The following is a 14,224-nucleotide window of genomic DNA, read 5'->3' as shown; positions in this document are numbered from 1 at the left end:
GAGAACTCATAAACATATCTTTGTCTGAAACATGATTTGATGTCATACTTCTAATCAAAAACCTTTTAATGCATAATAAACTTTAAAATAACCTCATGACTTACCAAATATTCATATAACTTATCATTTACCTGAAAGCAGAGGAACTAAGAGCCTAAAGTCAAAGGAGTTCAAACTTAAGTACTGGTAACACCTAAACCAAATATCAAAGCATATTACTATTAATTATACCTTGGAATAAATTTACACATTTATCTCAAAACCTATCTCTCATAATCAAGGAAATCCTAACCCCACCTCAACGAAGTTCCCTAAACACAAGATACATTCATCAAACATGATGATGTACCAAATCATAGAGAAACCATCATTTTAATGTTCATATTCAGATTATGTCAAACAACTTTAAAATCAATTCAGAATGTGTTTGAGATTGGAAGCAATGATGCATGTATAAACTTACACAAGACAACATACAACACGTTGAACAAAACAGCTTCATAAAAACAACAGTTGAGAGGTTTAGAACCCCTCATTTGAGCACTAAACCTTGAGCTTAGTTATACAAAATATATCTATGATCTAGACATTCTAAATGATAAGCATATTAAATTATAGCTCAAAACATTCACCTTAACTTTAGAATTAAATCCTTAAAGTCAAAGTTATCATTTACTGTTTACTGCTCATTTCATTGTAAAATAAGAATGGGCTATCTAAACACATCCAATTCTCATGCAATTTTAGAGAGCCACTTCTTTGGATGTCTAGTAGATTCCATATCAATTTTAGAGTCAAAGCATAAAATCATGATTTATTAAAAATCATACAAGACAACATGTTCAAATATATCCCGCCAGAATTTCATGCAAATTAGAAATTAAACCATTATTTTTAGGGATGATTACACTTTGCCCACCTGTGGTTTGCCTCTAATTCGATGTGTCTACCCGTTGTTTAAAGTTTGACATTTTGGCCACCTGTGGTTCCCACCGTTGCTTTGTCGTAACCCACATCTCCCTCAGCCGTTACTCTAACACTAAATATGTAAAAAATCAAATCCCAAATAGATCAAAACACACTCAATTAAGTCTTTATGGTAATGACAATTTCCCAATTGACTGTGCCTTCTTTGATGGAGTAAGCCAACCCATCGTTGAATGAAGAACAGAGTGCTCAAATATTCTCTTTTCCAACATTTCTCATACACACAAATTCAACTAAATACAAAAAATTTCATCCCAAACATCTCCAAATCTAGTAAATCAAAACCTAACCAAATCAATAATAAAACATAAAAATCATCCAAAATAACCAACAAAGCTATAAACTTCACAGGTTGAACATTGATTACACCACCGCTACCGCCACCACCAGCCAAAAACCCAGATCTTTAAGGCTTTCTCGGTTCAAGCTCTTGATGTCTGGTCCTCTCTCTCTCTCTCTCTCTCTCTCTCTCTCTCTCTCTCTAATACATCATCTTTATCTCTCTCTTTAAACCCATGGTTGAAAACCCAGATCGGTAGTGATTATGTGGGAACAAAGTGAGCGGAGTGCAGAACTCGGAGGTCTTGCTGTTGTTCAGCACGTAGAATGGATCGATCAAGTGGTCGCGGAGGTCCCATAGGCGGATGAACTCGGATGGAGTCGCGGAGGTCCTAGTTGAGTTTGGCCTTATGGGTCTTCTTTATTTGGATAAATTTCTTGTTTGTTGATATGAATTCCCCAGATCCTTGTGGGTCTTCTACATGACTTGTTGATATAAATTTCCTGTTTGGATAAACCCATATCCTTGTGGGTCTTCTACATGACTTGTGCTGTCAGATTGAGAGATGAGTGGAAGCAAACAGATGAAAATGATATTCACCCAAAAAAGGAGAGAGGGATTAAGAAGATAAATTTAAGATTTAAAGCAACTACAAAGTAACTTTATTCATGTTGTACATCTCACTCATGAGCTGAGTGTTAACAGTAAAAGGTGCAATATTTTTAGAAACTGGACAATTTGAGTCATTAAGTCAGTGATCTTGTGTAGGTTGATCTGGGTTTTTTTTTTGAGTATGTTCTTCGTGTTCAAGATTTGTGTGAATAGAGAGAGAGACAAATATCAATTTTTGATCTCTTTCTCTTGCATTTTTGTGCTATTTTTTGTTTTGGGAGGAGAGAAACATAAAACTTGAGTAAAAATACATATTTACCCTTAATTTTAACAGAAGTGGGTTACGGCAGAGCAACGGTGGGAACCACAGGTGGGCAAAGTGTCAAACTTTAAACTACGGGTATGCACATCAAATTAGAGGCAAACAACAGGCGAGCAAAGTGTAATTATCCCTTATTTTTATATTGATCCAATGGCTGTGAGATCACTTCCATTAGAACCATATGTGTCTTAGCATTCATAAGAACTACTCCTAGCATCCAAATTCACTGTATACAATCTAATACATAATTTATCACGCGTAAACACAAAATCTGTCACAGTGACAGCTTTGCAACATTTTCTTGAAATTCACAAAAAATTATCAAACGATGGTATTTTCATATGAAATTTAATACACACATACTAAACATATCATATAATAATCTCTAATAAACCTTTTACCCATAGCTGTCCTAGAAAAATCAGGATTTATAATGACTAAACAGGTTAGCTAATGAGTGCAACTCTTAACAAGTTCATGAACTAACTCTCAACAAGCTTCAATTATTGAATCAACTACACATTCAACACTTCAATTAACAATTCCATAAAATTAATCTAGCTATTTTACTCTTTTTGACACTTACCCATAACAGATTTTATCTTAGTCTATCATCTAGGAGCACATGCAAGCATAAAATGATTCAATTCACATTCATGAAATCAACAATCTCTAAAATCCAACACACCCATATATTAAATCATATAACCCTCACTTAAGTTTAAAATGGACAATAGACTAAAAGAATTAGATTTTTCCCCTTACCCAAAGCACAGTTCTTGGAGTGATAAAGCTAGAATCACTCTAACTTTAAATTGAGAACAAAAGCTTGAGAAAAATTGAAAGAAACCTTTTTCCTTGCTGCTGGACCTATAGGTGTGAGAGGGAGAGAAGAGTTGAGAGTTTTTCTTTCTTTTGGCGTTGGACCCGTGGGTATGAAAGAGGGAGAGAGCTTCTTGAGTCTTCTAGTTGCTTTGAGAAAGTCAAAGAAGAGATGAGATGTTGTCGTGTAAGAACAAGGGAAGAAGAAGGAAATAAGAACAAAGAAAAAGGAATAGGGAAAGAAGAATTAGAGTTGAACCTTCTGGTGTAGTCAAGAAAAGATAAGGGAGATTGACTTGGTGGGGTATGTGTATTGCAAAGGAAAAAGGGCTAATGACTCACCCTTACCACTTTTCAAAATTTACTTACCACCCCTCCATAACCTTATATTCTAGATAGACCCAAGTAATAAAATAACTTTGCATATAAACCCTTACTTTTATACACTTAATTAAACACCAACAACTATATATCTAATAATTTAACCACTTAATATAGTTTTACACGTACTTAGTATATATTTATAATACAAATAGTCATTAATTATTTATAATATTTACAATTCTTATTCAATGGCATTATAAAATAATATATTTATTAAATATTCTTATATTACTTTTAGAAAGTAAGCGATTCAAATAATAATTAATTACTTGAACACATAGGTTAACAATAAAGTTAGGCCGGGGTGTTCCACCAAGTGCTCCCTTGAACCACTTCCATCTATCATCTCCTTCGTGAAGAACCGCATGATCTTGTTTGATATACTTCTTGCCTATCTTAAGAATAGCTTTCAACACATAATGAAATTGTTTACTTATGGTTTCCCTAGAACAAGCGAAATCATTTTTAATTGTTCTATTCTTGAGGTCGTGAGCAAGAATATGTAAAAACAATGCTATGACTTCCCTAACTGTAACATTTCTTGTGACAACCAATCCACCCTCATCACACACAAATGTTACATAACTTGTTAAACTCACGCGTGTTTATACGTAATTCTAATATGCATTTTTAGATTCCTGAGCTAGAGATCCCATCCAAAAGTCTCCTCTGATAAATCCCCTCTTCAATTTCACTTCGTAATGATTCTCTCACAAAGTACTTCCTACACGAGAATATTCCAACAAGCATAACAAAAAACTTCACTAGCAAAGGCAAAAATCTCATTGCCTCTTCCTTATATACTTCCATCTTCTCTCTTTTACATTTTTTTTGAATAGATATATCTCTTCAATCATTGGTCATTTTTGTCTCTGTTTATTTTTCAAATACAAACAAGAAGAATCTATAACTAATAAAAATGTTATCAAAGAAAATTCATGAAATCACACCAAACAAATCAATGTAATTGCAACTACAAATATAAATAATAGATAATTAACACAACTAAAGGTAAGCAACCCAATAAATTGTAAAAAAGAATACAAGCAATTTTGTGTGAATAATAAATAATCAATGTTGACCGATACCATAAGCCTATTTATAAAAATCAAATTTGAAAGAGAGCAATTAAAACAACTTCCAATTGATGTTATTATGGATCTATTTTAATGACAACTTCTGGTTACAACTTGAACCAAACATAAAAAGGCCTATAGACTGCTACAATATGTTATTCTAGAAATTTTCAACATAAGGAATATCTCAATCTTAAAAATGATTGCATGTTGTAATGTTAAGAGAAAAAAAATCATTATCAATAGGAAAACCAAGGCAGATTATGAAGAAAGAATCACATTTTGTCATTAGCGTTGTTTATAATAGTTCGGTGTACAACACATTCACAGAGGAAACATATGCAAAATCAACAAAATTTGCTTTTGATTTCAAACCCAAAATCATAAGTTTGCTAAATAAAAGAAAGCAATAATGCAATTTGACTTCATAGTTCACAAACACACACATATACACATATACACACAAACTACAAACTCTCTCTCTCTTTCTCTGTATTCCTCACTTTATTGTTTGTACATGAGACTAGTGTGAATCTCCATTCAAGCTTAAAACCAATAAACTATAGAAGAAAACAAAGAGAACCCAGAAAAAGTAACAAAACAAAAAATGAACTGTTGTTGTGACAATAAGTTTGCTAAATATATTAGGTTATATATGTATTGTGAAGTCAAACTCTTTTATTATTAAGTTTAAAATTTTGCATTTGATTAGGTCTTCATTATGCTGGGTACTTTTCCATGTTGTTTAGATTTTTGGGGCTTAGCTTTGTATTGTGTTGAATTTTGTATTTAATGAACTTTTAGTGGAATTGGGAAATTAGTGGTTGGACATGGTTCATGGTAATACATGATCTACAAACAAATCCTGTTTTAGACAGTTAAGCCAAAATGATTTCAATGAAATACATCCAATTGGGCAAACAAAACACACTATAACTCAAAGGAATCAAATTAACAACTCCCCTCTAATAATCCCGTTATGTGCAACATATAAGATTCCATCTTCCTCACTTTCCATCATCACAAAATCATTATTCAAATGAATATTCTCTCACTTTTTACTTCACAACTCATAAATAGTTCATTGAAGCATTTCATCAAACACATCATTTGCATTTCAAACCCACAAACGAAAATAGAAATAGAAAATAAAGACAAACCCAAAACAAATCATTAAAAATACCATGAAACAAGATGCACAAACAAATCAAACAAAACCCAAAAAAACCCACAAACAATCAAATTAAACCCCAAAACACCCACAAACAATCAAATTGCACTATTGTAGAGTGTAGACCACTCTTGTAAAAAAAAAAGTGTAGACCATAGCTTCATTAACAAACTGTATAGATAGGTAGCACGATTATTGAAACTAAATATAAAATAAAATGTATTTTCAAAATAATACAAGAATTCTACATGTGATCTATAAACTACAAAATATTTACTCAGTTGTCAAAAGTATCAATAGATTCCAGTTATACGAACATAGTTCTCAATAGACTCAGTTTTTTATAAATTTCAAATATAAACATTGAAAGAGAGAAGGGTATACTATTGCACGCAGCACACTAATGAACAGATCTGGATGGATCTAGCACTGGGCTTCAAGTGAAGGCTAGAGTGAAGTCCAGCTATGGCTAGCCGGCAAGTAAAGTGGGTTTTTTATAATTAGAGATTTTGGGTTTTTTTGGTGGGAGATTAACTCCACAATGGTTGTTTGGTTTTTGAGTATTCATGGATTCCGTCAAAGGAGGTGACAAATTTAGGGGTGTTGATTGCTAGTGATTGTTGTTAAAGTTCAAGAAATCGTCTCATTTGATGGGTAGAGAGCATAAGAGTTCATGTACAAATTTCGAAACTTGAAAGAAAGAAATTAAATTAAATTTTAAAAATAACATAATGTTGACGTGGAAAATAAAACCAGAAAATATGTTTTTTTGTTATCGGGTTTTAGAAATATAAAATCAGAATTATTATTTTTATTTAAATAATACTAATGTGTAAAATTGACAGACCTCTAATAAAGAAGTCTAAAAAATTAGAAACTAATAGGGCTTGAGAGCATTTGTAAACGTGTCTTATTTTTATTGGGCAGTCTCACCAAATATATATACTGATGTGGGTGAGTGTCGTATTATACAATCCTTTCTCCATTTACCAGAGTCGGTTATACACTCTTTTCCGAATCCAAATCCCATACGAACACAAACAAAACAACGCCCCCCCCCCCCCTTCTCAAAACTCTTTCAATTCAATTCATTGTCACTTGACTGTTCTCTCGATCCATCTCTGCTCTCCCAAATCTCAAAATTCAAACAATCACACACCCAACCAACCAAAACCAACCATGGTGTTCATCACAATCCCAAACCACAAAACCCTATCCCTAACCCTAGACCCAAACACCACCACACTCCACTCCCTCAAACTCTCTCTCCACCACCACACTCACATCCCAATCCACCACCTCCACCGTCTCTACCTCTCCCAATCCCACCCACTCCCTTCTCAAAACGACGCCGTCCTCCTCTCCCGCCTCCGCGTCACCCCTTACTCCACTCTCTCTCTCCACCTCCCTCTCCTCGGTGGGTCCCAGGCCCAAACCCCAACCCCGGCCCTAACCCCAACTCCAATCCCTCCTCCCTCGAAGCCCAAACTCGACTTCCTCAACTCCAAGCCGCCGCCCAACTACGTCGCCGGGCTCGGCCGTGGTGCCACTGGATTCACTACCCGTTCCGATATCGGTCCTGCCCGTGCTGCCCCCGACCTCCCTGACCGCACCGCCACTACCATCGGCGGGCCCTCTGGGGCGGGCCGGGGCCGCGGAAAGCCCGATGAAGATGAAGATGGCGACGAGGCGGATGAGAAAGGATATGATGAGAATCAGAAGTTTGACGAGTTTGAAGGAAATGATGTTGGTCTGTTTGCTAATGGTGAGTATGATGAAGATGATAAGGAGGCTGATGCTGTTTGGGAAGCGATTGATAAGCGAATGGATTCGCGGCGGAAGGATAGGAGAGAAGCTAGGTTGAAGCAGGAAATCGAGAAGTACCGGGCGTCGAATCCGAAAATTACGGAGCAATTTGCCGATTTGAAGAGGAAATTGTATACCTTGTCGACTCAGGAGTGGGATAGCATTCCCGAAATTGGAGATTATTCGCTTCGGAACAAGAAAAAGCGGTTTGAGAGCTTCGTGCCTGTGCCGGATACGCTATTGGAAAAAGCTAGGCAAGAGCAAGAGCATGTTACGGCATTGGACCCGAAGAGTAGAGCTGTTGGTGGTACTGAGACACCGTGGTCGCAAACTCCGGTCACGGATTTGACTGCTGTGGGTGAAGGAAGAGGTACTGTGTTGTCATTGAAGTTGGATAGGTTATCGGATTCGGTCTCGGGACAAACTGTGGTGGATCCAAAAGGTTATCTCACTGATTTAAAGAGTATGAAGATCACGAGTGATGCGGAGATTTCTGATATTAAGAAGGCGAGACTGTTGTTGAAGAGTGTGACTCAAACGAATCCGAAGCATCCACCGGGTTGGATTGCTGCTGCAAGGCTGGAAGAGGTGGCTGGAAAGATTCAGGCAGCTAGACAGTTGATTCAAAAGGGTTGTGAAGAATGTCCGAAGAGTGAGGATGTGTGGTTGGAGGCTTGTAGATTAGCAAGCCCGGATGAGGCCAAGGCAGTTATTGCAAAAGGTGTGAAATCCATTCCGAATTCAGTTAAGCTGTGGTTACAGGCAGCGAAATTGGAGCATGATGAAATGAACAAGAGCAGAGTGTTAAGGAAAGGGTTAGAGCATATTCCAGATTCGGTTCGGCTTTGGAAGGCGGTTGTAGAGTTGGCCAATGAGGAGGATGCCAGACTATTACTGCACAGGGCTGTGGAGTGTTGTCCGTTGCACGTTGAATTGTGGTTAGCATTGGCAAGACTAGAGACATATGATCATGCCAAGAAAGTGTTGAATAGGGCGAGGGAGAGGCTGCCAAAGGAGCCGGCTATTTGGATAACTGCTGCGAAGTTGGAGGAGGCAAATGGGAATACAGGAATGGTGGTTAAGATTATTGAGAGGGGTATAAGGGCCTTGCAGAGAGAGGGTTTGGCAATTGATAGGGAGGCATGGATGAGAGAGGCAGAAGCCGCAGAACGGGCAGGTTCTGTGGTGACTTGTCAAGCCATTGTTAAGAATACAATTGGGATTGGTGTGGAGGAAGAGGATAGGAAGAGGACATGGGTGGCAGATGCAGAGGAGTGTAAGAAGAGGGGTTCAATTGAGACAGCCAGAGCGATTTATGCTCATGCATTGAGTGTGTTCTTGACAAAGAAGAGCATTTGGCTCAAGGCAGCACAGCTGGAGAAGAGTCATGGGACGAGGGAGTCTCTTGATGCTTTGCTTCGTAAGGCAGTTACTTACAGGCCACAGGCTGAGGTTTTGTGGCTTATGGGTGCTAAAGAGAAGTGGCTTGCAGGGGATGTGCCTGCTGCGCGAGCAATCCTTCAAGAAGCATATGCTGCCATTCCCAACTCTGAGGAGATTTGGCTTGCAGCGTTTAAGCTTGAATTTGAGAATCATGAGCCTGAGAGAGCTAGAATGCTTCTTGCTAAGGCTAGAGAGAGAGGTGGCACTGAAAGAGTATGGATGAAATCTGCTATTGTCGAGAGAGAATTGGGGAATACTGATGAGGAGAGGATGTTGTTGGATGAAGGGTTGAAACTCTTCCCTGCATTCTTTAAACTGTGGTTGATGCTTGGACAACTAGAGGAGAGGCTTGGTCACTTGGAGAAAGCCAAGGAAACTTACGATTTGGGTTTGAAGCGTTGCCCTCATTGTATACACCTTTGGCTTTCTCTTGCTAATCTGGAAGAGAAGATGAATGGATTGAGTAAAGCTCGAGCTGTCCTCACCATGTCAAGGAAGAAAAATCCTCAGAACCCTGAGCTCTGGCTTGCTGCTGTCCGAGCTGAAATGAGGCATGGTAATAAGAAGGAATCTGATATTTTGATGGCAAAGGCATTGCAGGAGTGTCCCAACAGTGGTATATTATGGGCAGCATCAATTGAGATGGTCCCCCGTCCGCAACGAAAATCCAAGAGTATGGATGCTCTCAAGAAATGTGATCATGATCCCCATGTGATTGCTGCTGTGGCTAAGTTATTCTGGCATGATAGGAAGGTAGATAAAGCTCGTACTTGGCTTAACAGGGCAGTCACCCTTGCCCCGGATATTGGAGATTTCTGGGCATTATATTATAAATTCGAACTTCAGCATGGGAGTGAAGAGATCCAGAAAGATGTGTTAAAGAGATGCATTGCTGCAGAACCTAAGCATGGTGAGAAATGGCAAGCAATATCCAAGGCTGTAGAGAATTCACACCAGCCAACTGAAGCCATCCTGAAAAAATTAGTGGTTGCACTTGGGAAGGAAGAGAGTGCAGCTGAGAATAGCAGACACTAGTTATAAGTCAGCTTGTAGTCATGCAAGCATCTCTTCTTGTTTTGGTGGTAAATTATATGTATTAATCCTGAGATAGACTTGCACTGCCTGCCTCTTTTTTTTTTTTTTTAGCATATGTTTCTTACTTAGTGGCTCTGATGATAATATCCTTTTTATTTCCTCACAAGATTGTTTTAGCGTACTGATTTGATGATTAATCTCTAGATTTTGTTTATTAATGAACCACTATTTTTCTCTATACTTTAATTCCCTGTTTCTCTATGTTTCTTTGCCTCAGTTTGTAGATTAGGTATGACTGACATTTATTACCATTCATCTCAATGCCATATCACTTTCCTGCTGCTCCATTCTATGGTTATTTGTTATCATTTACTTTGCTTTTTTTAATCAGGGGCTTATTTATTTTTATTTTTATTTTATTGTGGAGCTTAAAGGATAGGTTTTGGGCAGCTGACAGTCATTATAACTCTTTATTGTCAGACCCTATGTTGTGATTCTACTTAAGCTAATAGTTTCTCGTCATCTTTACCCCCAATCTCCCAAACCAAAACAAAGTAAAGAGTTTGTCTTGATTCAAGTTTTTGGATGCCAACCTGGTCTAGTATTCTAAAATTTTCACAAGCCAAAGCTTGTAGGGAAGAAACCAACAAATTATAAGGCAAAAGGGTTGAGGATGGGATGCCTTTTATTTGTTTTTCCTCTGAAGTGCTTCACTAGCCAGCTAGCAGACATTAGCCAAAAATATGCATCAGCATCGTATTGCTACCTTGCAATTTAATTAGAGTTTCATGTGATGCAGGGAGCACCAAAACCATTTTATTTTTGAATGTGAAATGAATTTTGTTGTTGAATTTGAAATTTGAATTTTTGGTTTTTTTAATGTTGAGGGTTTTAAGGGATTTAATTAAGTACTTCCCATATTGGTGTAATCCCTAAACCCTATTAAAGTAGTGCTCTTGTAATTGTGAAAGGCAGTACAATTTGAATTAGAATAATTTGATGATTCTCTCTTTGTTTGGTGTTGATGCCTAGGGCTTGCAAGCAGATTCTAGGTGGTGAAGCCTAGGGGTTGTCCAGTTTATCCTTTTAATATTCTTTTATCTTATTTTCCTATGCTGTTCTACATCGTCATGCTTCCAAATATTTGGTGTTCGTTTTCAGATTTTAAAGCGCCGTGCATCTTTTGATGATCTATGCTTGATTAAGCCTTTTCTCTTATTTTTCTTCGGATTGAACTTGGTACTTAATCAGTTCATGATTATTTACGATTCATGTGTACATGCTCCAACCACCTCAGATGTATTCTTTCAGGTTCGTGGACTGGCTTTGTTTTCGCTTCTTTTGGTTTGTTGTTGTTGCTGCTGGTTTGTTTGTTTCCCTGTCTCTATCTGGGTAACGGCTCAGAGCAAACTAATATTGTGATTTATGGGGCTCATTGATTTATATTTATTGTGTCAAAATTGTTGTTTTTGGGTTCAATAGGTGATCATTGTTGTGTGGGTTATTGCTGTTGCTCCTCTTGCCCCATATCGAGAGGTGATCATTATATTGGTGAATATGCCTTATATATTATCTACCACAGGAGAAAGTGGAATTTATTTTCTTGAATTTGGTTGTAGGATATCCTACATGGCACATGAATCTCTTACCTTCAGATGGTATACTTACTTCCTGTGTACTTGTTGATTTCATTTTGAATAAATTTTATTACTTATAAAAAAAAATGTCATCAAGGTATACAAGCACACAGGTTCATCAATAGAATGTCCTAATCATTAGGTTCTTAAACATATATTTTGTGTTAAGTATAAATGTTTGGCATCCAAAATTGAAGAACTACCACAGTAGCAGACATACCAAATTTTTTAACTAATATCATATCAAGATCAATTGTTTTTAATGATATCATTAGGTCATACAGATTTTCTTTTCATTGCTTTAGGCTTCGTTTGGGAGTTCATAAGGGAATGGAATGGAATGAATTGAATGATCATAAAGAAATGGAAATGAATGGAATGGAATGAAATGTATTTAAGGGAAAAGAATGGAATGAAATGGAATTAACCTTGATTGAATGTTTTAAAATCAAGGAATGGAAATGAATGAAAATGAATGGAATATAAGTAATCTTGTTTGGGAGTAGCATGGAGGGAATGGAATGAAATCATTTTATGACAATATTATTATTATACCCTTATTTTAAAATAAAGAGTTGAATATATAGGGGTATTTTGGGAGTTTTAGCAAAAAAATCATTAAATCTAATTTCATTCTCTCTCACAATTGGGAGAATGAAAATTTGAGGTTTTAAAGGAATAGAAAAGAATGAGTGTTCTCTCCTATCCATTCCATTTCCTTCCACTTAAACTCTCAAACAAGGGAATGGAAAAACTCTCAAACAAGTAAGGGAAGAATATTCTAAAATTATTCTTTTTATTCATTTTCTTTCCATTTCATTCCATTCTCTTCTCCCAAACGAGACCGTAGATATTAGTGTCTGCGAGATTGTGTTTTAGATGGTGTCAATGGTCTTTTACCCAACTGGCACATCAACCCCAGCAGTGGGACATGTCTGAGAGTCTAATCTCCTCAAAACCTTTACTTAGCCAAAAAAACAAAAAGAAAATTGTGGTTTAGATAGTACATTGTTGTGTACTTGTGCCAGGTCCCACTGATGCTTCTATGGACACTAGTTGAGAATGATAATCTGGTATGAGTTGTTCTAGCTACTTTCTTAAGCATTTTTCTTGCATTAGCAGGTATTGCTTTCCTACATATCTGCTTTGTGAGAAATGAGATCTTCATTTTTTCATGGACTTTTTCTTCTTTAAAGTAGAAACTATTTTGTCTACAGGGTTCTCTCCCTTGATTGCAGCAATGCTAGGTAACATCTCAAATGTTCTTCACTTGGTCATGACTTATACATTGTTATTTTCTTGGTAGTCAATTATATATATATATATATATATATATATATATATATATTATTTACAAGTATTTATATACTGTGGATATTAGCTTTCACTTTATTAAAAGAAAAGGAGAAAAAGAAAAGAGTATTTATATACTATGGATATTAGCTTTCACTTTATTAAAATAAATGCTATAATTCGCCAACTATAGATCCCACACTGCTCCCCATAATCTGAAAATCCATAACCACAATTGCTGGGGAATGGAAATACTGTTTAGTTGACCTGTGCCGGTTTGAACAGCCTCAGATAATTTCTCTGATTCATGCCCCAAAAGAGTAGGTTGATTTTATTGGCAATGGTTTTGGTGACTTTAGGTTTTGGAGATAATATACCTGTGACATTCATGAGATGCTTTGCTAATCGAAGTAGATCTTGAAGCTAATTTTGCTCAGCTGTATCCATTTTTCAGTCATGAACCCCAATTGTATTTTATGTTGTATGTTATTTATTTATTTTATTTGATAACATTTTATGTTGTATGTTGAACGGGTACAAATGGGCTCATGGTACAATCACAGCTCATGCACTGAAGAGTTTAGAAGCTTGTGGAACTCTCTTTATGACCCCTGGGATGGGGGTTGTTAATTTTTCTATGTATTTCTGTTTGTCCCTGTGCTTCCTAACTTCCATTAATTGTTACCTAAATGTGACTGGTGTAGGTCTCCTGCTTTTAAATTTTATTATAATCAATGAAAATCTGTAAATACAGTAAATTCCTCTGAATAAAATCATGCACATTCTAACAATGACCTGTAGCTCAAATGGTGCTGCCTTTGTAAGAACAAGGTGGAGGGTGTTTACTTTGTTTGGCATTCACTTGGTTATGCCGAAAACAGTGGTGGAGCTGTTGGCTTGTTGGCAAGGAAAGTTTGGGAGGCATTGGAATGCTGCTATTTGGATGGCTGTGCCCTATTGTTTTATGTGGTGCATTTGGTGTAAGAGGAATAACCAGTATTTTGAGGATTTAGAGAGATTAGTTTCAGATCTTAAACTCTTCTTCCTTAAGACTCTTCTAGATTGGGTTGCAGTGTCAGGCTTTCGTTCTTTTTCTTCGGTCCATGGTTTCGTGGACTTTTGTACTTTATGCACTTGATTTGTTTTTGTCCCTGATGTATACTTCCTGTATACTTAGGTGACACCCTTCTTCTTATTAATATATTTTTGTTACTTATTAAAAAAAAAAAAGATCCTTGATTGACAGTACCATTGCACTTTTTATTTGCTATATGTGGGGTGGTCTTGATCATGTCTCTACTGCAATGCTGTTAGTTTTGCCGGTGTTTCCATACTTTCCTAGTCCAGATGCACGTG

General features: G+C 36.7%; 1 protein-coding gene and 1 long non-coding RNA gene across 2 annotated transcripts; one reads left to right on the top strand and one right to left on the bottom strand.

Annotated features, from left to right (window-relative positions):
• Positions 1-1,082: 1,082 nt before the first annotated feature.
• On the bottom strand, positions 1,083-4,304 carry LOC142638469 (uncharacterized). Its single transcript, XR_012845019.1, has 2 exons — positions 2,967-4,304; positions 1,083-1,817 (listed from the first exon to the last, which is right to left on the bottom strand). It is a non-coding gene; the product is annotated as an uncharacterized LOC142638469 (long non-coding RNA).
• A 2,385-nt stretch (positions 4,305-6,689) lies between these two features.
• On the top strand, positions 6,690-10,184 carry LOC142640406 (protein STABILIZED1). The gene has a single exon (XM_075814478.1). It carries the CDS (start codon positions 6,834-6,836, stop codon positions 9,936-9,938), a length of 3,105 nt encoding a protein of 1,034 aa, XP_075670593.1. The 5' UTR covers positions 6,690-6,833; the 3' UTR covers positions 9,939-10,184.
• The last annotated feature ends 4,040 nt before the right edge of the window (positions 10,185-14,224 follow it).

Source organism: Castanea sativa, chromosome 6 (genome assembly GCF_040712315.1).
Source record: "Castanea sativa cultivar Marrone di Chiusa Pesio chromosome 6, ASM4071231v1".
Lineage (NCBI taxonomy): Eukaryota > Viridiplantae > Streptophyta > Magnoliopsida > Fagales > Fagaceae > Castanea > Castanea sativa.
The sequence above is the reverse complement of the archived record's forward strand: the minus strand, read 5'-3'. Positions and strand labels throughout refer to the sequence as shown.

What these genes read in the sequence shown, in the direction of transcription:
- LOC142640406 (XM_075814478.1), top strand. Translation starts at nt 6,834, where the DNA reads ATGGTGTTCATCACAATCCCAAACCACAAAACCCTATCCCTAACCCTA.